The sequence below is a fragment of the Heloderma suspectum genome, chromosome W (assembly GCF_057233095.1).
Source record: "Heloderma suspectum isolate Gila_16-S chromosome W, 16-S_ref, whole genome shotgun sequence".
Lineage (NCBI taxonomy): Eukaryota > Metazoa > Chordata > Lepidosauria > Squamata > Helodermatidae > Heloderma > Heloderma suspectum.
Window position 1 is genome coordinate 67838701 of NC_139475.1, and position 22259 is coordinate 67860959.

The 22259-nt window shown below is 45.7% G+C and overlaps 1 protein-coding gene across 5 annotated transcripts in view; it reads left to right on the forward strand.

The window, feature by feature from the left end:
• Positions 1–22259, forward strand: part of LOC146334133 (histone-lysine N-methyltransferase, H3 lysine-79 specific-like) — a 158106-nt gene that overhangs the window by 37986 nt on the left and 97861 nt on the right. For all 5 annotated transcript variants that reach the window (XM_084825120.1, XM_084825122.1, XM_084825121.1 and 2 more), the window contains exons 2-3: positions 2370–2413; positions 18403–18477. In XM_084825120.1, coding sequence (XP_084681246.1) covers positions 2370–2413; positions 18403–18477 — 119 coding nt within the window. The remainder of the gene's footprint in view (positions 1–2369; positions 2414–18402; positions 18478–22259) is intronic.

Here is a 22259-nt window from a genome sequence, read left to right on the forward strand (position 1 = left end):
AGAAATTGCAAGTAGATAAATAGGTACCGCCTCAGCGGGGAAGGTAACAGCGTTTCGTGCACCTCGGTGTTCAGTCATGCCGGCCACATGGCCACGGAAGCGTCTTCGGACAGCGCTGGCTCTTCGGCTTAGAAACGGGGATGAGCACCGCACCCTAGAGTCGGACACGACTGGTTGGGGACACCTTTACCTTTTTACATATCACATACATATAAACTAAACATCTACAAGAGTGATCTTTTGGCACTGAACTTTTAAGTGCTTAGGAAAACCTGATACCGGCAAAAGTTGAGAGACAGAGACCACAACAAGGTCTTAAACAGCAATTCTTTGTTTTATTAAAGAAGAATTAAAAATTATTTAAAATCACGTATCTGGGGAATTAGAAACATACATTAACACTCAGAAGTTTAAAGATAATCAAGCATTTAAAGTCAGTAGTGAAGCTAGGTGCACTGGCATGCATAGAAAAGTGTGTGCATGTGCACACACACTCCAAAGAGATGAGTTTTAATTTCTAGTAAGGTGTGTGTGTTTAAAAGAGGTGCAGCACTTCAAAGAGCAGTTTTAACTCTAGCAAGGTGCCAGTGTGTCTCTCCCAGCCCCCCCCCCCGCTCTCTGTGGGTGTAGCTGATAATGGGGGGGGGGCGGAGAAAGAAGTTTCAGCTTGGGAAAATTTGGATGAGGCAGAAATAGACTCTTTTGGGAGATTGTGGGAGTTTGGAGGAGGGGGTTAGAGCAAATGCATGGTTTTTGGAAGAAAGTGGATGGAGAGGCATAAAAGAGCAACAGGGAGCTCCAAAGCCAAGGGGTTTTAGAGTTTGGAATGGGATGGAATATTAGGAAAAAGGGAGGAAAAGAGACTAATTGGAGTATGGACCACTTACAAGGAAAATAGAAGATAATGCAAATATTTACCCCTCTGTATCTGCCGACTTAGGAAGTGATGGGAAGCTCTGTTGAGCTCCTCTGGAAAAGTAGGGTAGGCAGACAGGAGGAAGAGGGTGCGGGGTTGCTCTTCAGAGCAGAAAGTGTGTGAGGGGTCCCTCCTGGATGGGAGGAATCTTTTTTTCCCCTCTCTCCCTCTTGGTGTAATCCATGAATTTGGGTTGCTCTTTTATCTGTCCTCTCAGGATTTAGTAATCAAAGTAAAACCAAACAAGTTCTTCTTCCAAGATAGCTCATGGATGTTGGAAAATGGATTTTTAGGTGTCAGACATTAAGGGAAGAAATAAGACAATGGGCTCCTCTTTCCTTTTTGATGTGAGGAAAGGATGGGAGTTGTTGGGTGCATATCTCTAGGCATCATAGGTCCAGGTGAGCAAGATAGCCAGGGAGATTTTGGTGATTGTCTTAAACAAAGGTGACAAAAAGAGTCATATAGGCATACCTGCTTATACAGTAATGGGGTTTTCAGGGTCTCTCAGATTTACAAGACTTCGACTTCCTTAGTTTTCCTTCCATTTAAATTGGAAAGTTAGAAATTAGTGTAAAATATTTCATGGTGGGGGCTTCTGTGGTTGTCTTGAGGCAAGATCTGAAATTTGCAAGTGTTAACACTGAGGAATTAAGGCAATCAGAGCACAATGGCTGGCCAGAAAGTTGCATGCAAGAAGTCTGCAGCTCCACTTCAGACATGTAAGGCCTCAATATCCTACTGAACCTGCTTTTTTGCTCTTCTCCGAGACTAAAAAAACCCTAGTTCCCTTCCAGATACCTGCCCTAACTTCCCAAAAGAGCAGAATTTGGGGTGCTCTGTAACAAGACCAATAGAAATAATTGCTTTAAATCAAGCTTCTCATTGATACCACTTCATATGGAGGATGGGTCAGTGAATGGCTACTAGTCATGATGGCTATATGCTACCTCCAGGATCAGAGGTAGTATGCCTTTGTATACCAGTTCCTGGAGAACTTGAATGGGAAGGTGCTGTTATTGTCCCAGAGCCATCTGGTTGGCCACTGTGGGAACCAGGATGCTTTACTAGATAGGCTTTTGGTTTCATCCAGCAGGGTTCTTATGTGCCAGAACTTGCCTGTTGGTTCTCTGATACAGAATGCCCCTGGGAGTATCTTGCATATATTCATTATGCACCATCCATACTAATTTGCAGTGTTGACATGAAGGTTTTTTGAAATGGGACCTCTTGGTTATGGAGATGCTAGCATAGAACTAGTTGTGTTCATTTTTAATAAGACATGTGTCTACTAGGAAATAACACAGTTCAACAATTTCCTTTCTTTGTATTTGCAAGTGATGAGGTGTTTTGTAAAAACAAAATGAGTTGTGTTGATCTGTCAGCCAGCATGGATGGTATCTCTTCCCAGATGTCCCTGAAGTCACCTTTTTCTGTTTTGCTTTTGTTTCAGGACAAACACCACGATGCTGCTCATGAAATCATTGAGACTATTCGGTAGGTGTTAAGGCAAATCTATGTTGCAACGAAAGAGATTTTTGTCCACCCCACCCTCTGCCATGCCTTATCTCAAAACAGAGAGTGAGTCGATAGCTAAGATGAAAGATGGAGAATGAAGGCTAGAATTTAATTTTTGCTGTGTAATCACAAATTCTTGCAATATGGTGTGCTTCTCCCCTACATACCTTAAAATAGAATCCTGGTTCCAGGCTCCTTCCCCAACCTGTCACCCTCCAGATATGTTCGGCTACAACTCCCATCATCTCCAGCCAGTTCCTGATTTGGGAACATTAGAAGACACCAGGTCACATTTCTTGTCTGTCTAGTCCAGCGTTGTCTAGTCTGACTGGATCTCCTGGTCTTAGGCAGAAGTCTTTTCCATTGCCCGTTACCTGATCCTTTTAACCAGAGATGTCAGGAATTGAACCTGGGACCTTTTGCATGCAAAGCAGGTGCTCTATCGCTGAGTATCTCTCAGTATAAGCTACCCTTTACTGAGCCAGACCATTGTTCCGTTTAGCCCAGCATTGTCTATACTCACTGGCAGCAACTCTACAAGAGTTAAGCAACTGAACAAGGGAAAGGTGAGTGAAGCAACTGTGCGAGGGAAAGTTAGAGTTAAGCAACTGTGCAAGAGAAAGGTAAGTGAAATTACTTATCTATTAAAGTACCTCATATAATCATTTAAAATTGATAAATAGCTGCTGAAGCCAAAACAAGGGCACAGCTAAATCCCAGAAGGATAACCCCTTACAAACTTAAAAGAGTGAGGTAAATATGGGGGGCGGGGGGGGGGGATCCAGCAGGAACTTGCAGCCTTGCACTAACAAAAACCCCTGAGTGGTTGAAGAGAACCTCAGCTGCATATTTTAAACTAATCCCATGTTTAGAAAGGGAGAACAAGAGTCTGCTTAAGGCAGGAAAAAGTGCAGGCTAAGTTCAGTTTGGGCTCAGTTTAGGCTCAGGCTTTCAGCCTTAAAGAGCAGTTCATTTAATCAAGCAAGTTTAAGAGTTCAGCATATCATTTAAGCTTTAAAAACACACAGAAAAAGGATTCAGACCTTGCAAGCCACAGGCTTCCCAAATCACCTACCCTTTGTCTGCTGTCCCCTTCAACAACCCATTTAATAGAGGATCTCCCCTCAATAGGTCTCCCATTCACTACTGTTAGTAGTCCTCCTTCCTAAATAGAAATCACTATTCCCTGGGGGGGCAACTGACCTACATTCCCAGCCACTGAAAGCCAGTGCTGATCAGGAGTTCACACACAGCCTCCCTTCCTTTTCAAACGAGGCCCTCCAATCAGATTCACTGCAGCAGCAGCTGGGCCTGTCTATGTAAGAAGGCACGCTTGTGAGGGAGCCAGCTCTCCAACTGCGAGGAGCCCCAGTGACAAAACGTCAGCAAAGAAGCGAATTAAGCAACTGTGTGAGTTTAGCAACAGGGTGAGGAAGCCAGGGCAGTCGACTCTTTCCTCCCTATTCCGTACTCACAGTAAGTAAGTAACTGTAAATAAATAAGTGTAAATAATTTCCCCACCTTCTTGTAGTAAACAGCTAAGTTTTCCAGGGAGAAAACATGCAAATAAAACACCAGTTATGAAGGTAGAAAGCCAGCGGGGGGGTGGGGGCTATCCAGTGTATTGTACTGAATGCCACATGTATGACTATCTACCTGCTGGATGAAGTCATGGGTCTGTGCTTGGTGTAAGGAGCTCCTGGCTCTCAGGGAACAAGTTCATTCCCTTGAGGCCAAGGTTGCTGACCTGGAGAAGCTAAGAGAGGCAGAGAGGTTGGTGGATGAGACCTTCAGGGACCTATCAGCTGTGCCCCACTCCCAGGGTGACAGCTCCTCTGCTGTCACGGAGAATGTGGGTCTCGGGGAAGGAGGGCGTCATTTTGAGGAAGAAGGAAATGATCCCTTAGAAGGGACCCATTCCTCAGAAGACAAACAAATATCCTCTTGCACTGAGGGGGGCTTGTGGTAGTGGGAGATTCGATCATTAGACACATAGACAGCTGGGTCTGTGATGGGCGTGTAGACCGCATGGTGAATTGCCTGCCTGGTGCGAAGGTAGCGGATATCACGCACCATCTAGATAGCCTAGTAGATAGTGCTGGGGTGGAGTCAGTGGTCGTGGTCCGTGTGGGCACCAGCGATGTGGGGAAATGTAGTCGTGAGGTCCTGGAAGCCAAACTTAGGTTGCTAGGTAGGAGGCTGAAACCCAGGGCCACCAAGGTGGCTTTCTCGGAAATGTTACCTGTTCCACGTGCAGGGCCAGCTAGACAGGTGAAGCTGAGGAGTCTCAATGCGTGGATGAGATGGTGGTGCTGGGAGGAGGGGTTCAGACTTGTAAGGCACTGGGGAATGTTTTGGGACAAGCCGGGCCTGTACAAGAGGGATGGACTCCACTTGAACCAAAATGGAACTGGACTGCTGGCGCTAAACATAAAAAGGCTGGCAAAGCAGCTTTTAAACTCAACCCTGGGGGAAAGTGGACAGGAGTCAGGAAGCATCCGGTTCAGGTTAAATCATCCCAAAGGGATGAAGATGAAAATGTTTTTGATTGTCCAAATGCAGAAGGGGAGGAAATAGGCCAGGAGTACATGGTAGAACACAATGGCCAGTCAAAGGGCCCAACGTCCCATGGCAAAACCAGAGGCACCTGGGAAGGGACACTATGTCTAGGTGTTCTTACGCAAATGCTAGAAGCCTCCGAGCCAAAATGGGACAGCTGGTGTGCTTGATTTTAAAGGAAAACCTGGATATAGCGGGCATTGCAGAAACCTGGTGGAGCAGAGAGAACCAGTGGGATACGGTCATCTCTGGAGGAGATGTAGGAAGGACAGGGAAGGGCGTACTGGGGGAGGTGTTGCCCTGTACGTCAGAGAGGGCATAGAACACCTAAAAGAGGTAGGCTCTTCCAGAGAAGCGCTGTGGGTGACAATACCAGGCTCCAAAACTAATTTAGTGCTAGGATTGTGCAGTTCTCCTCCAGACCAGAATGCTCAGCATGACCTTGAGATGGAAAATGAAATCAGGGAGGCCTCCAAACAAGGAAGTGTTGGCGACTTCAACGAAGAAGAATGGGCGACTTCAATTACCCCCCACATTGACTGGATAAATGCATGTTCCAGCCATGGCAAAGAGGTTAAATTTCTCGATGCCTTAAACAATTGTGCCCTAGAACAGTTGCTCATGGAACCGACCAGTGGGGAGGTGGCCTTGGATTTAATCCTAAGTGGTGTCACCCAGGACCTAGTATGAGATGGAAATGCTGTGAACCACTTGGAAACAGTGATCACAGTGCTATCAGATGTAATGTATATTTAAGTGGAAAACTCCCCAGGAAGTCCAACACAGTTGCATTTGACTTCAAAAGAGGAAACTTCTCTAAAAAGAGGGAACTGGTGAAAAGGAAGTTAAAAGGGGGAGTCAAGAGGATTAAATCCCTTCAGAATGCTTGGAGTGTACTCAAAACCATAATAATAGAAGCCCAGCTAAAATGTATACCACAGGTTAGGAAAGGTAGCACCGGGTCCAAGAGGTCACTGGCATGGTTGACGAGCAGTGTTAAGGGAGCTACTAGAAAAAAAGAGAGCTTTCTTCAGAAAATGGAAGTCTTGCCCAAGTGAGGAAAATGAAAGGCAGCACAAGCTTGCACAAAGGCAATGCAAGCAGACAATAAGAGATGCAAAAAAGCATTTTGAAGTGGATATCACTAACAACATCAAGGCCAACAGTAAAGAAAAACCAGCTAGGGAGGCAGTTGGACCACTGGATGACAATGGAGTAAAAGGAGTACTGAAGGAGGACAAGGAGATTGAAGAGAAGCTGAATGAATTCTTTTCATCCGTCTTCACTGCAGAAGATACAGGACAGATACCTGTGCCTGAACGGATGTTTTCAGGAAGGGAGTCTGCAGAACCAAGGCAAAGAGTGGTGACAAAAGATGAAGTTCTTCAGCCTTATTGATAAATTGAAAGCAAATAAATCACTGGGCCCAGATGATATCCATCCTAGAGTTCTCAAAGAACTCAAATATGAAATTGCTGATCTTCTAACCAAAATATGCAACATGTCCCTTAGATCAGCCTCTGTACCAGAGGACTGGAAGATGGCCAATGTAACACCAATTTTCAGAAAGGGATCCAGGGGGGATCTGGGAAATTACAGGCTGTAGGGCCCCTGGCCTGAGCCAAGCTATTAATAGTTTTAGAGGGGCTTAGATGATCCATAATGCTCTCTGACTTTGGTTCAGTTGGCAGGCTGTTTTCCCTAGCAGGCCTCTTGATTCACCAGGTCGATAGTGCAGCCTCAGTGCATTCCATACTAACGAGCTAGAGGGTCTTATCAGGATGCGCCTGGGAAGTGTAGCTTGTTTGCCTTAAAGCTGCAGGTGTCTGTGCTGGGAAAGTTTCAGGTTGTTTTCCTTCTGAACAAGCACTGTTAGTCTATGATGGGAAAGTTGTAGACGAATGCTAATTAACACTTGCTTCTGTCATGCTGCCTCACTGCTAACATGTATAGTATAAAACCCATTTTACCCCATGGCTCTGGGTTTAGAGAAGCTGTCTGAACCATTGGGTACGCATGTGTGCTGATTGTACTCAATAACGTCTCTCCTTGTAAGTAAACCTGGATCTAATTTATCTCTATCTTGGCACCTCTAAATTAAGAGTTCGAAGCCTAATGCAAGGTGTGTGCAATGTTTGTTTTCTTGCCTGAGAACAACATGGCCGACACCTGCAACAAGTGCAAGTTGATCACGCTGCTGGAAGAGAAAGTAAGTGGACTGGAGCGGCGACTGTCGACCCTCCGGGGAATAAGAGAACACGAAGAGTTCTTGGACAGAATGGGGGAACTACAGCAGCAAAGGGCAGACCAGAAGCTTGAAGAGCAACAGCAAGCTGAGGCAGTGGGAAATGGCTGAGGTGAAGAAAAATGAAGTAGAGAATACTCCTTGGAAAAGGGTGACAGTTAGGAGAAGAAGAACTAGACGCCACTCTGCACCAGTGGAAGCAGTGGAGCTGTGGAACCGATTCCAGGTACTTGCGGATGAGACTGGAGGACAGCCTGCAGAGGAAGAATCACAGGGGAACCTGCATGAGAGTGAGCAAGAGGCTGAAGGTCAGTCAAACAGAGGCGATGAAACCCAGGCCTACAAGAAGAAGAAGAGAAGAGTGGTAGTAGTGGGAGACTCCTTGCTGTGTGGGATCGAGACCCAAGTATGTCGCGAAGACCCATGGACTCGCCAGGTATATTGTCTCCCGGGAGGACAGATTAGAGACGTGACTGAAAGGCTGCCTGCACCCATAAAGCCCACTGACAGGTATCCCTTTCTTCTCATCCATGTGGGAACAAATGATACCGCCAAGCGGAGCTACGAAGAGATCACGTCAGACTTTGAAGCTTTGGGAAGGAAACTCAAGAACTTTGGGGCCCAGATAGTTTTCTCATCCATCCTTCCAGTAGTTAGAAGAGGGATAGAAAGGGAACGAAAAATACTCGGGGTGAATGACTGGCTACGAAGGTGGTGCCGACGAGAGAGATTTGGATTCTGGGACCACGGGCTATACTTCCTGGAAGATGGGCTGTTGGCTAGGGATGGGTTGCACCTCACAAAGGCTGGGAAGAATGTGTTTGGCCACAGCATGAAGAACTTCATCAGGAGGGCTTTGAACTGAATCCTACGGGGAAGGGAGATGTAATGTTGGGGGTAACAATGGACGTAGGCGCATGCACTGCAACGGAGAGAACAGCTCTGATAGCGCCCAATAACAGTCTTCAGACACATGTAGGAAGAAGGCCGGACTATGAAGCACACGGTTTTGGATGTCTCTATACTAATGCCCAGAGTATGGGAAACAAACAGAACGAACTTGAACTCTTAATACAGGAGGGAAATTATGACTTGATAGGTGTAACTGAGACTTGGTGGGATGACTCCCATGACTGGAATACAGCAATTGAAGGATACAACTTGTTCAAAAAGAACAGGAGGAACAGAAAGGGAGGTGGGGTTGTGAAAAATACATACCTCTGCACAGAACTACAGGAGGATGAGCTTGGTAGCCCCATCGAGAGCATCTGGATCAAAATAAATGGAGCAAAGAATAAAAGGAACCTGGTGGTCGGTGTCTACTCCCGGCCACCCAATCAAGGAGAAGACGAGGATGAAACTTTTGAAAAGCAAATAGCCAATGTTTCAAGGAAGCATGATGTAGCAGTAATGGGGGACTTCAATTTCCCCGTTATTTTTTGGGAGACAAATTCTGCAAAACATGGCCCCTCCAGGAAATTCCTGACTTGTGTGGCGGATAACTTCCTCCTACAGAAAGTAGAGGAAGGAACTAGAGGATCGGCTATCCTTGACTTGATCCTAACCAACAGAGTTGACTTAGTGGATAAAGTAGCAGTTACAGGAACTCTGGGGGAAAGTGACCATGTTGTACTTGAGTTCTTGGTTCTAAGGGAAGCAAAAGCCGAGTGTAGTCAAACGCGTACCCTGGATTTTAGGAAAGCTGATTTTAATCAACTCAGAACAATGATCAGTAAGGTCCCATGGCAAGCGACGCTAACGAGAAAAGGAGTCCAAGATGGGTGGGAGCTTTTAAAAAAGGAAATTCTCAAGGCACAATCACAAGCAATTCCAACAAGAAGAAAAGGTGGAAGACAACAGAAGAAGCCAATGTGGCTTCACAAAAAGCTTAGGGATGACCTGAAAACAAAAAAGGACACATCTAGGAAGTGGAAAGAAGGCCAAGTAACAAAGGAAGAGTACAGGCAGGTAGCACAGAATTGCAGGGGTGGCGTCAGGAAGGCTAAAGCTGAGAACGAGCTGAGGTTAGCGAGGGATGCTAAAAACAAAAAGGCTTTCTTCAGCTACGTGCATAGTAAAAGGCAGAGGAAAGAAATGGTTGTTCAGCTATTAAATAAGGATGGCAAAACAATAACAGATGACAAAGAAAAGGCAGAGGTGCTCAATTCCTACTTTGGCTCAGTCTTCTCCCTAAAGAGAGAATGTCTATGACCCCCCTGGCAAAGGCGAAGTACAGGCTGAAGGGGCAGGATTGTAGCTTGAGGTCGATAGGCCAAGGAACACCGAATTACTTTGAATGAGTTCAAATCTCCAGGGCCAGATGAACTGCATCCTAGAGTAATACAGGAACTGGCAGAAGAGCTCTCAGAACCACTGTCTATTCTCTTTGAGCAATCATGGAGGACGGGGGAAGTGCCAGATGACTGGAGGAGGGCGAATGTTGTCCATATTTTCAAAAAGGGCTAAAAGGAGGAACCTGGGAACTACAGACCAGTCAGTCTGACATCAATCCCAGCGAAAATTCTGGAGCAGATGATAAAGCAATCCATCTGGAAGCACCTTGACAACAATGCCGTGATTACTCGAAGCCAACATGCATTTGTCAAAAACAAGTCCTGCCAGACAAATCTGATCTCATTTTTGGATCAAGTAACCTCCCTTGTAGACCGTGGGAATGCGGTAGACATCATATACCTCGACTTCAGCAAAGCTTTCGACAAAGTGCCCCATGATATCCTGATGAGCAAACTAGCTCAAAGTGGGTTAGATGAAACAACGATCCGGTGGATCCACAGTTGGCTACAGAATGGGACTCAGAGTGCTTATCAATGGGACCTTCTCAAACTGGGGAGAGGTAACGAGTGGGGTACCGCAGGGCTCAGTCCTGGGCCCAGTGCTCTTCCACATTTTTATTAATGACTTGGAGGAGGAGGAGTTGCAGGGAATGCTGATCAGATTTGCAGATGACACCAAATTGGGAGGGATAGCTAATACTTTGGAAGACAGAAACAAAATTCAAAGTGATCTGGATAGACCGGAGCGCTGGGCAGAAAACAACAGAATGACATTTAATAGGGATAAATGCCAAGTTCTGCACCTAGGAAAAAGAAACCAAATGCACAGTGACAAGATGGGGGATACGTGGCTCAACAACACTACAAGCGAGAAAGATCTTGGAATTGTTGTCGATCACAAGCTGAATATGAGCCAATAATGTGATGTGGCTGCCAAAAAGGCCAATGCTCTTTTGGGCTGCATTCATAGAAGCATCGCTTCCAAATCCCGGGAAGTACTAGTTCCCCTCTACTCAGCACTGGTTAGGCCTCATCTGGAGTGCTGTGTCCAGTTCTGGGCACCACACTTTAAGAAGGATGCAGACAGGCTGGAGAGGGTTCAGAGGAGGGCAACAAAGATGATCAGGGGACTGGAAACAAAGCCTTATGAAGAGAGACTGAAAGAACTGGGCCTGTTTAGCCTTGACAAGAGAAGACTGAGGGGAGATATGATAGCACTCTTCAAGGACTTGAAAGGTTGTCACAGAGAAGAAGGCCAGGATCTCTTCTCGATCATCCCAGAGTGCAAGACACGGAATCATGGGCTCAAGTGACAGGAAGCCAGATTCCGGCTGAACATCAGGAAAAACGTCCTGACTGTTAGAGCAATACAACAATGGAACCCATGAGCTAGGGAGGTGGTGGGCTCTCCCACACTGGAGGCAATCAAGACAAGGCTGGACAGCCATCTGTCAGGGGTGCTCTGACTTGGATTCCTGCATTGAGCAGGGGGTTGGACTCGATGGCCTTGTAGGCCCCTTCTAACCCTGCTATTCTATGATTCTATGCAGGGGCAATACACAGGCCAGTTAGCTTAATGTGTGTTCTGGGTAAATTGGTTGAAGACATATTAAAGATAGAATTAGTAAGCATATAGAAGGACAATCCCTGCTGAAAAAGAATCAACACAGCTTCCGCAAAGGTAAGTCCTGTCTCACTAACCTTTTAGAGTTCTTTGAGGGTGTCAATAAACATATAGACAGGGGTGATCTGGTAGACATTGTTTACTTGGACTTCCAAAAGGCTCTTGACAAAGTCCCTCACCAAAGACTCCTGAGCAAACTTAGCAGTCCCAGAATAAGAGGACAGGTCCTCTTATGGATCAGTAACTGGTTAAAGAACAGAAAGCAGAGAGTAGGAATGAATGGTAAATTCTCCCAATGGAGGGAAGTAAATAGTGGGGTCCCACAGGGATCTGTATTAGGACTGATACTTTTCAACCTGTTCATAAATGATCTGGAATTAGGAGTGAGCAGTGAAGTGGCCAAGTTCGCTGATGACACCAAATTATTTAGGGTGATTAAAACGAAAAACGTTTATGCAGAGCTCCAAAAGGATCTCTCCAAACTGGGAGAATGGGCATCTAAATGGCAAATGTGGTTCAATGTAAGCAAGTGTACAGTGATGCATGTTGGGGCAAAAAAAAAACCAACTTCAAGTATAACCTGATGGGATCTGAGGTAGCGGTTACCGACCAGGAAAGAGATCTTGGGGTTGTGCTGGACAGCTCAATGAAGCTGTCAACCCAGTGTGTGGCCGCTGTAAAAAAAGGCAAACTCCATGGTAGGCAGAATTAGAAAAGGAATTGAGAATAAAACTGTCAATATCCTACTGCCCTGATACAAATGTATGGTGCGACCACACTTGAAATACTGTGGAAAAGAAGGTATTGTAGAGCTGGAAAAAGTGCAGAAAAGGGCAACTAAAATGATCCAGGGGCTGGACCATCTCCCCTATGAGAGAAGGTTACAACAGCTGGGATTGTTTAGCTTGGAGAAAAGAGAGTAAAGGGAGACATGATAGAGGTCTACATAATTATGCATGGTGTGGAGAATGTAGATAGGGAGACATTTTTCTCCCTCTCTCAAAATACTAGAACCCGTATAGGTCATCCTATGAAGCTGATTGGTGGGAGATTCAGGAGAGATAAAAGGAAGTACTTCTTCACACAGCACATAGGTAAACAATGGCATTCACTACCACAGGATGTAGTGATGGCCACCAATATGGATGGCTTTAAAAGGGGTTGGACAAATTCCTGGAGGAAAAGGTATCCATCGTTACTAGACTTGATGGCTATGTGCTAACCTCCAGTACCAGAGGCAGTGAGCCTATGTACAGCAGTTGCTGGGGAACATGGGTGGGAGGGTGCTGTTGTGCTCATGCCCTGCTTGTGGGTTCCCAGTTGACAGCTGGTTGGCCACTGTTTGAACAGAATGCTGGGCTAGATGGACCCTTGGTCTGCTCCAGCATGGCTCTTATGTTCTTAGATATCATATCTCCCTTTTCTTTTTTCCTCATTCTCCATATCCATATCTTATAGGTTTTCTCACTTTTTTTCCTCTAGATGTAATTACTGGTTTCTCCTCCAGCTCCATCCTTCTAAAGTCATTCTGTTCTACATTCACACTTCTGCTATCTTCCTTCCTAGTCTCCCTATCATGACTTTCCTCAGGCATCCTTTCAGTCCTATGCAAATCCTTTCTGTTTCTCCTATACAACTTTGCATCCTGGGTTTCCACCACATATGATCTGGGAGTTTGACGACACTCAATTATTTTTGCAGGTTGCCACACTCCTTTTTGAGTAGTAACTTTTTCTCCCACTTTCACTGGTGGCAAAAGTTTAGTCCTTCAATCATAATAACGTTTCTGCCTTTCCTGTCTCTTTCTTAATTGTTCCTGCACACTGCTGCATGAGACTCTCTTTGCAACAGTGATTTTACTATAGGCAACCTTGTTGTCAAATGTCTTCCCATTAGTAACTGTGCTGGAGACTGCTTATCTAAAAAAAGATGTATTTTTCTAAGGTTTAACAAAGAAATATATGGATCTGCATTATCCAAACTGCTCTTCCTTAAGATCTTCTTAACTGTTTGGATAGTTCTTTCAGCCATTCCATTTGGTCTTGCGTAATATGGACTGGAAGTGACATGCACAAAATTTCATTCTCTCACAAGCCATCTAAACTCCCTAGAATTAAATTGAAGACCATTATCACTTTTTTACAACTTCTGGTATTCCATGTCTAGCAAATACGGATTTTCAATGCATAATCACACATTTACTGGTTAAAGTTTCCAACAAACAAACTTCCAAAAACTTTGAATAGTAATCTACTACCAAAAGATATTCCTTCCCATGAAACTCAAATCCATTGCCAGTGTCTGCTATGGTCTTTCTCGTACTTCATGAGGTAACATTGGTTCCTTTTGATTATTATTTCTGAAAGTTTGGGATACCTTACAAGATTGTATTAATGCTTCTATTTGCATACACATACCCAGCCAAAACATCACATCTTGAGCTCTTTTACTCAGTTCAGTTCCCAAGTGGCTCTCATGAATTAATTCCAGCATTTCTTTCCTCAACTTTTGGGGTACAATTAGTCTATCATTCTTAAATATTAAACCACCATATACACCTTAATTCCAATATGGTTTAAATTCTTCACAAATTTGTGTTTTCTTTTCTGGCCATCCTGTCAAAATAACTGCCTTTAATTCTTGCAAAATGGTATCTTTCACTGTTGTTAATTTAAATTCTTTATATTTCAAATCAAATATGTAGACAAGACACCACCAAATTCACAGCAACGTCAGCTTTTTCAGTATTGAAAACTTCTCCTGTCTTCATACAAACCCTTGATAACACATCAGCAATTTTTAACTCTTTACCAAGTCTATATATTATATTCAGATGATATTTCTGTAATATTAACAACCATCTCTGAATTCTTGTAGGAGTATTATATAATGATTTTTAGAAAATAACTTCCAGTGATCAGTTTCAACTGTAATCTCTCTACCATATATATATATTTATATATGAGAGAAATGTAGTACAACCAAATACAATGGTCAACAGTACTTTTTCTATTTGTGCGTATGATTGCTGACACTCATTCATAGCCTTAGAAGCATATGCCACTGGTAAACCTCCTTGTAGCAAAACTGCTCCTAATCCAGTACCACTAGCATCAACTGATACAACTACAAGTTCTTCAACATGATAATATCTCAGCACAGGAGCTATTGTTAACATCTGTTTTAATTTATTATATGCTTCCTTATGGACCTTTGCCCATTCAAACTCCACCCCCTGGACTAAAAGTTGTCTCAAATTAGTTGTCAATGTAGCAAGGTTTGGAATAAATTTAGCCAAATAATTAACTGTGCCCAAGAATCTCTGTAATTCTCCCTTATTTTGAGGACTTTGCATTTCGATTATTGCTTCAATTTTAGTTCTATCAGGTTTTATTCCTTCTGCAGTTAAGATATGTCCCAAATAATTTACTTCAGTCATAGAAAATTTGCACTTCTCTCTATTCAATTTTAAATTCCTTGTTTTACATGTTTCTAAAACCTTCATGACTCTTTCATCATACTCCTGTTGTGTCCTTCCCCATATCAGGATATCATCAATATAATAACTCCTTCTAATCCTTCAAACACTTGTTGTATTGCTCTTTAATATACTTCAGGAGCAGATGAAATACCAAAAGGCATTCTAGTAAATCTATATTTACCAAAAGGTCTATTAAAAATACATAATCTGGAACTCTTCTCATCCAGTTGTATCTGCCAAAATCCATTACTAGCATCCAACACAGAAAACAACATTGCACCTGCCAACCTGCTAGTATTTTCGTCTACTGTTGGTAACTGAAAGTACTCTCTATGAATGGCTTTATTCATATCCCTTGGATCCAGACAAATTGATTTGATCCACAGTCACTATTGAATTTACCCATCTTGTAGGTTCTTCCACCTTAAAAATCATACCCATTTGCTCCATTCTTCTAAGTTCTCTTTCTACCTTCTCCCTTAATACAACTGGAATTCTACAAGAAGCATGCACTACTGGTGCAATCTGTGGATCCATTTTAATTACATAGTGATCTGGCAAACATCCTAATCCCTAAGACACATCTTCATAATGTTTATAGATTTCCTTTCCTTCCTTTCTAACACATTTACTCTTTTCAGTAACTCTAAATCAGTAACTGTTTTTAAACCCAAGATTGCTTGTGCTTCAAAATTTACTACTTCAAATTCTTTCCCTTTATATGTACTTTTTATAGTGCACTTTCCCAGCACTTCCAACCTTGTACCTGAATAAGTAACTTATTACTTAGCATTAGGAAATAGCATTAGCTTGTGCTCCAGTATCTATCTTAAACTTTACATCCTTATTCTTTATTTTAAGATCTACCGTCCACTCTTCTTCCGACTTAATAGATGTTAAGGTCCCAATAAACATATCTTGCAAATCTTCCTCCAGCATATGCATCATCTTGTGAACAAACTTGGCATCTTTTACTTTATACATCTTTGCAAAATGAAGTCTTCTGCATTTTTGGCAATCGTTTCCATATGCAGGACATTGTTTTATCTTATGGTTGTTTCCACATGTAGAACAAAACTTCGAGCTTGAAGCAAAACTTGAAACAGGTTTCACAGTCTTCTCATTATGCAGCTGAGTTTTCTTTTTAACACTGTCTTTACTTTTCAAAATATCCATTTGTTTCTCAGCTGATCCCAGTCCTTTTAATTGCTTTACAGTCACTTCTTCTGCTCTACAAATGTCCACAGCTTTTTCCAAGGTTAAATCAGCTTCTCTCAGTAGCCATGCCTGGAGATTATTTGATCTTATTCCACAAACAATTCTATCCTTAATCAAAGACTCACACAGCTGGCTAAATTCACATGACTGTGCCAATAACTTTAAGTCAGTCGCATAAGAGTCAATAGGTTCTTCCTCATTCTGAGCTCTTGAAAATAACTTGTGCTTCTCATATGTAACATTTCTTTTAGGAGCACAATCTAATTCAAACTTACTCAGCAAAATTTATATGTCATGCCTATCTGCTTCATCACCAAAATGGAAGGTTTCTTCTCCTGCCACATGCAGAAATAAAGCAGTTTGAAGCTTCTCACTATTCTTGTCAGCTCCACTTGCTATACAATATAATTCAAATCCTTGCCTTCATTTTCTCCAATTTTCAGCCACATTACCTTCAAATAACAGCTTTTTGGAGACTTCAACTGATCCATTTCCTTGCTCTTCTGACACCATGTAATATTTGGTCTTCTTAGGCATAAACAGAACACTCCAATACAAGGTTGCAAAGAGAGCTTTTACTGAGTGAGTCACAATACAAATTTACATTCCTTACAGTATCAGGTGAGTCCTTTTATACCAATCAGTGTAACACTAGAATGAGTCTCCCCATGCAACACAACCAAATACAAACACATATCATTACACCTGAGACCTCTGGCATGCACTATCACTACCCTTTGAAGTTCCAATTTGCAGCCGGGGTAGCCCTCCTAGGCTGCTTTTCTTTGCAGGCTTGCATGTGTTGGTCTTGAAAAGTTTTGGTTGGTGGGGAAAAGAGTCCTTGTGTACATGTAGGTATCGTAATGTTGCACTACTGTTTTCCCCGCAGTGTGGTGTTGCTTGCCTTTCCACTCCTCCCTCCCATATCCATCCACTCCTAGTGATGGTGATGAGAAAACATGATCTCTCCTTTTTCAAAGTAGATCCTTTCCACTTCAATAAGTAGCATTTTACAGGTGCCTGCATTGCCCCAAGGAGCTTAGCCTTTCTTTAGCTTTGCTTTTTGATTTGCAACCATTTAGGTGTACTAAAAATACAAATTGTTATGAATGTCTGAAGGGAAGGGCCATAGCTCAGGGGCAGAGCACCTGCTTTTCATGCAGGAAGCCCCAGGTTCAATCCTGGCCTCTCCAGTTCAAAGGATCTTGGGGCACAGGGCTGGGAAAGAAACCGCACTGTGCTGTTACAGTGGGGTAGGTAACCTGGCGCCCTTCAGATGTTTGGACTACAGCTCGCATCACACCCATCCAACATGGCCAGTGGACAGGGATGATGGGAGTCATTGTCCAAAATATCTAAAGGGCACCAAGTTGCTCACCCCCAGAGTAGATAATACTGGTCTAGATGGACCAATGGTCTGACTCAGTATAAGGAAGTTTCATATGTTCTTGTTTCAAAGGTGTGAGGAGGATCATGTATGGACTCCTTGGAGGAAGGCAGGATATAAATGTAACAAATAAGTGAGTGTTTATTATTACAGACGTATTGGCGTAGCTTACACAGTTGTTGTAAGGAGATAATGTACCTGAAGTGATTTGAAACTCAACAGTGTAAATGCAAAGTAGTGTTTATTTGTCCCAGGCTTGAAAATAGTCTGGTCACCTGTGGCAAGTAAGAATGCCTCTGGGTCGTCAGAATAGCCTCTAACCAGATTTGCAGGTAATGGCAAGTCCTATGTTGTTTAACCCAGTAATTGCCATGTCTGAGCTGAAGCGAGTGAGCATGCTGCCTCCTACTTGCTCATTGCTTCCATTTTCAATCAGCAACCCAGGAACGCCTGTTCCTGGATTGTTATTGTGTTGCCCAAACCCTGTGATGGAATGTGGAAGCGATGAGCGCTCAGGAGGCAGCTCGCTCGCTCCTGCTTGACCATCACAATTCCTGGGTTAAACAGCCCAGGAACTGCTGTTATGTGTGAACTGCCAGTGCCAGTGAGCCACAAATGATTGATATAAATGTGTTTGGACAGGCAAACAACCTTTAATAAAAGAGAGGGATAGAAAAGGGGTAGAGTAACTTCGGGGACTTGTTTGCAAGATTTAGGGAGCAAGCCTATGGGGATAGGCGGCCATCTCCGAACTCGGAGGCGACTGCCTATCCAATGCAGGGCAGGAGAAGCACGGAGGGGATCATCCCCTCTGCAATTCAGCCACCCTGCATTTGCGGTTAGACAGACGATTTCGGCTGTCTAGCTGTGGGAAGGCAGAGCAGGGGAAGTGGCTGCCGGATGACACATAGGATGTGTCGTATCAGCATTTCCGCCTTCCTCACCCTGGAACACCCCCCGGAACACCCCCCAGAACACCCCATATTCGCCACTCCTCTTCTGAGTGTGGAACACAGGGTTGTTCCAAGCTGCCTGAGAGGCAGTGCGGGGGGGGGGGGGGCAGGTTGGTTCCTGGAACACCATATATCCCATGGCCGTCTAGCTGCTGACTAGCAGCCATAGGATTGCTCCCTTATTTATTCTCTTCTTTTGTTTTTCAGGTGGGTCTGTGAAGAAATTCCAGACCTCAAGCTTGCTATGGAAAACTATGTTTTAATTGACTATGATACTAAAAGGTGAGTGCAAGGCTCTGGCTACTTCTCCCTTGGGAGTGACCTGCTAAAAGAGGCATACTTTTATTTATTTTTATTTATTAAATTTCTTAATCACCTATCTGACTGGTCACCTGGCCACTCTGGGCGATGTACAACAGTACAAACAGTTTAAAACAATAAAATTCCACATTAAAACATCTTACTTCTAAAAATTCCCTAACCCACCCCAAATGTCTGCCTGAACAACCAAGTTTTCAACGTGTGGCAGAAGCTCATTAAAAAGGGGGCATGGCAGAGTTCCCTAGGGAGGGAGTTCCACAGAGTGGGGGCCACCACAGAGAAGGCCCTCTCCCTTGTCCTCACCAGACTAGCTGTCCTGGCTGATGGGACAGAGAGAAGGCCATCCGAGGCTGATCTTGTTGAGCGGCCTGTCTGGTGTTTCTGGAGGAGCTCCTTGAGATAGGTTGGGCTGGAACCATATAGGGTTTTAAAGGTCAAAACCAACACCTTGAATTGGGCCTGGAAAACAACTGGTAACCAGTGCAACTCCTTCAGTACTGGAGTGATGTGATCACGCCAGCAGCTGCCTTTAATCAGGCGAGCCGCTGCATTCTGCACCAGCTGCAGCTTCTGAACTGTCTTCAAGGGTAACTCCACATAGAGCGCATTACAGTAGTCTAGACAAGAGGAGCCCAGGGTATGTACTACCGATGGGAGCAGATGGTCGGGAAGGTAGGGGTGCAGCCGCCGTATCAGATGGAGTTGGTAAAGCGCTGTCTGGCTCACGGCTGACACCTGAGCCTCCATGGACAGCTGGGAGTCTAAAATGATCCCCAGGCTGCGGACCTGGTCTTTCAAAGGTAGCCGTACCCCATTCAACACCAGGTCGACATCCCCCAACCTCCTCTTCTCTCCCACCAAAAGTACCTCGGTCTTGTCAGGGTTCAGCTTCAGCCTATTCCTCCCCATCCAGCCACTCACCGTCTCCAGACATTTGGACAGGGGTTCCATGGCCAACCTTGGTGAAGATTTGAACGAGAGGTAGAGCTGCGTGTCATCCGCATACAGATGACACCACACCCCAAACCTCCTGATGATAGCCCCCAGCGGCTTCACATAGATGTTAAATAGCATCGGGGAGAGGATGGAACCCTGTGGCACCCCAGACATGACCGGCCACGGGTCTGACACCTCCTGTCCCAGTGCTACCCTCTGGTACCTGCCGGAGAGGAAGGACTGGAACCACCATAATACGATGTCTCCAGTGCCCAACCCCTCCAGGCGGTCCAAGAGGATACCGTGGTCAACGGTATCAAAAGCCGCTGAGAGGTCGAGGAGAACAAGGAAGGAGCATTCACCCCTATCCAAAGCCCTCCTCATATCATCCACCAAGGCCGTTTCTGTCCCATGCTCAGGCCTGAAGCCTGACTGAAATGGGTCTAGATAATCGGCTTTTTCCAAGTGTGCTTTCAGCTGCATTGCCACCACCCGCTCAATCACCTTGCCCCAAAATGGCAGATTGGAGATGGGGTGAAAGTTGTTCAAGACTTGGGGATCCAAGGAGGGCTTCTTTAAGAGTGGTCTTATCACTGCCTCCTTGAGGGCTGATGGCATCACTCCCTCCTCAAGGGAGGCATTCACCACCTCCCTGATCCCCTCACCCAGCCTCTCTCCGCAGCTCATAATGAGCCAAGATGGGCAGGTATCAAGTAAGCAGGCGGTCGGCCTTACAGATGACAGCACCTTGCCCACTTCATCAGAAGGAAGAAGCTGGAACCGATCCCACAAAACCGGTTTGCCACAGGCCGCCTCTCGCTCACTAACTGTATCCACGGTGCATGGAATAGCACTCCTAACCCGATCAATTTTATCTGCAAAGTGCCTTGCCAAGGCCTCACAGGAGGCCTTAGAATGCTCCAGAGGTTCCGGAGCAACTGGACCGACCAGGCTCCAGACCACTTAGAACAGCCTCCTGGGACAGCACTCTGCAGACATGATAGAGGCAGCATAATATTCCCTTTTTGTTGCCTTCACCACCCCATGATAGGCTGAAGATACAGCTCTAGCCCGTGTCCGATCGTCTTTGGAGCGAGACTTCTGCCCCCGGTGCTCCAGCCGTCTCACCTCCTGTTTCAGGGCTCGTAACCACGGATTGAACCACAGTGCAGCCCGAGCCCTGTTCAGGGGGAGAGGGTGTTTCGGAGCCACCCGATCTAATGCCCCACTGATGGCGGCATTCCAGCCACCCGCCAGGGTCTCGACCGAGTGGCCGTTGGCGTGCTCCGGAGAATCCCCAAGTGCGTTCAGGAATCCATTCGGATCCATAAGACGCCTGGGACGGACCATTTTAATGGGTCCTCCACCCCTGTGGAGGGGTTGTGGGACCGAGAAGTCCAGCGTCACCAGAGAGTGCTCTGACCATGACAAGGGGGTGGTGGATATACCCCCGACTTCCAGATCACTCCCCACTTCTCCAGAAACAAACACAAGGTCTAGTGCATGACCGGCTACGTGGCTGGGCCCAGTTGGAATAGGGTGCAGCTCCCGGGAAGCCATGGTCTCCATGAAGTCCCGAGGTGCCCCCGTGAGGACGGCCTCTGAATGTACGTTGAAGCCCCCCAACACCAGTAAATTAGGGGACTGCACACGCATGTCAGAGACCACCTCAAGTGCCTCGGCCGGGGAGTCGGTTGCGCAGCGGGGTGGGCGGTGCACGAGCAGAATCCCCAGACTGGCCTTCGGGCCCAGCCTCCAGTACATGCACTCCGCAACCTTGGTCTCCTGGAGAGGGGGTCTGGTGAAGACCAAGGACTCCCGGTAGATATCAGCCACTCCCTCTCCCTGATCCCCAGCCCTTGGCTGCTGTGTGTATGAAAACCCAGCTGGACACATGGCCATCAGAGCTGGAGCAGCAGCCTCAGCCAGCCAGGTCTCCGTACTACATGCTAGGTCCGCACACTCATCGCGAATCATGTCATCGATGAGGGATGTTTTCTGGGTAACAGACCTGGCATTGCAGAGCAGCAGACGAAGGCCAGAGGACAGAGTCACGCCTCCCCCAGCCATCCTTTGCCTCTGGGCAGGCCTGGAACAGGGGGCAGGCATTACGCATCACTCCCTTGCTCCCCTTACCTGGCATGGCCTGCCACTAGCGCTCTGCCAGTACCTGCCGCCCAGCCTCGGTAAATCATAGTCTAGTAGGGTTGGAAGGGGCCTATAAGACCATTGAGTCCAACCCCCTGCTCAATGCAGGAATCTAAGGTAAAGTCCAGCCCCCAGCACTCCCCCCACCGCCTCCTTCAGGTGGACACATGTCCCCACGCCTATCAGGCAGGCTACCCACCCCTAAAAACACAACTAACCCACCCCCAAACCCACCCCCCACAACAATTAAACAAAAATCAATGAAAATACATCCCCTTTGCTAGGCTTCTCTCGAAAGAGAGAAAGAAAAGAGAGAGAATTAGTGGGAAGAGAAAGAAAAGGAAAAATCAACCCCCTTCCAAGTTCCTCGCCCCACCACTCCTTAGCTGTAATTCGTCTTCTTCCATGGGGTGCGCACACAGTTGCTCGAGAAGGGGGTGGTGCCCTCGTCACTCCCCAAGGAATGACCCAAAGGGCACAACCCCGCCAGTGGCCAGCCTCAGCCAGCCAGCTTATATAGTCCTTCCAACAAGGGACAAGTGGAGGTAGTCAACACAGCTGGCTCAGTATCTGGGGGCCTGGTCCTGCAGGGAATGGTGGTTTGCCAGGCAGAAGTCCACAGGGAGAGTGGTGGTGGTGGCGGCGGCGGTGGCAGCAGC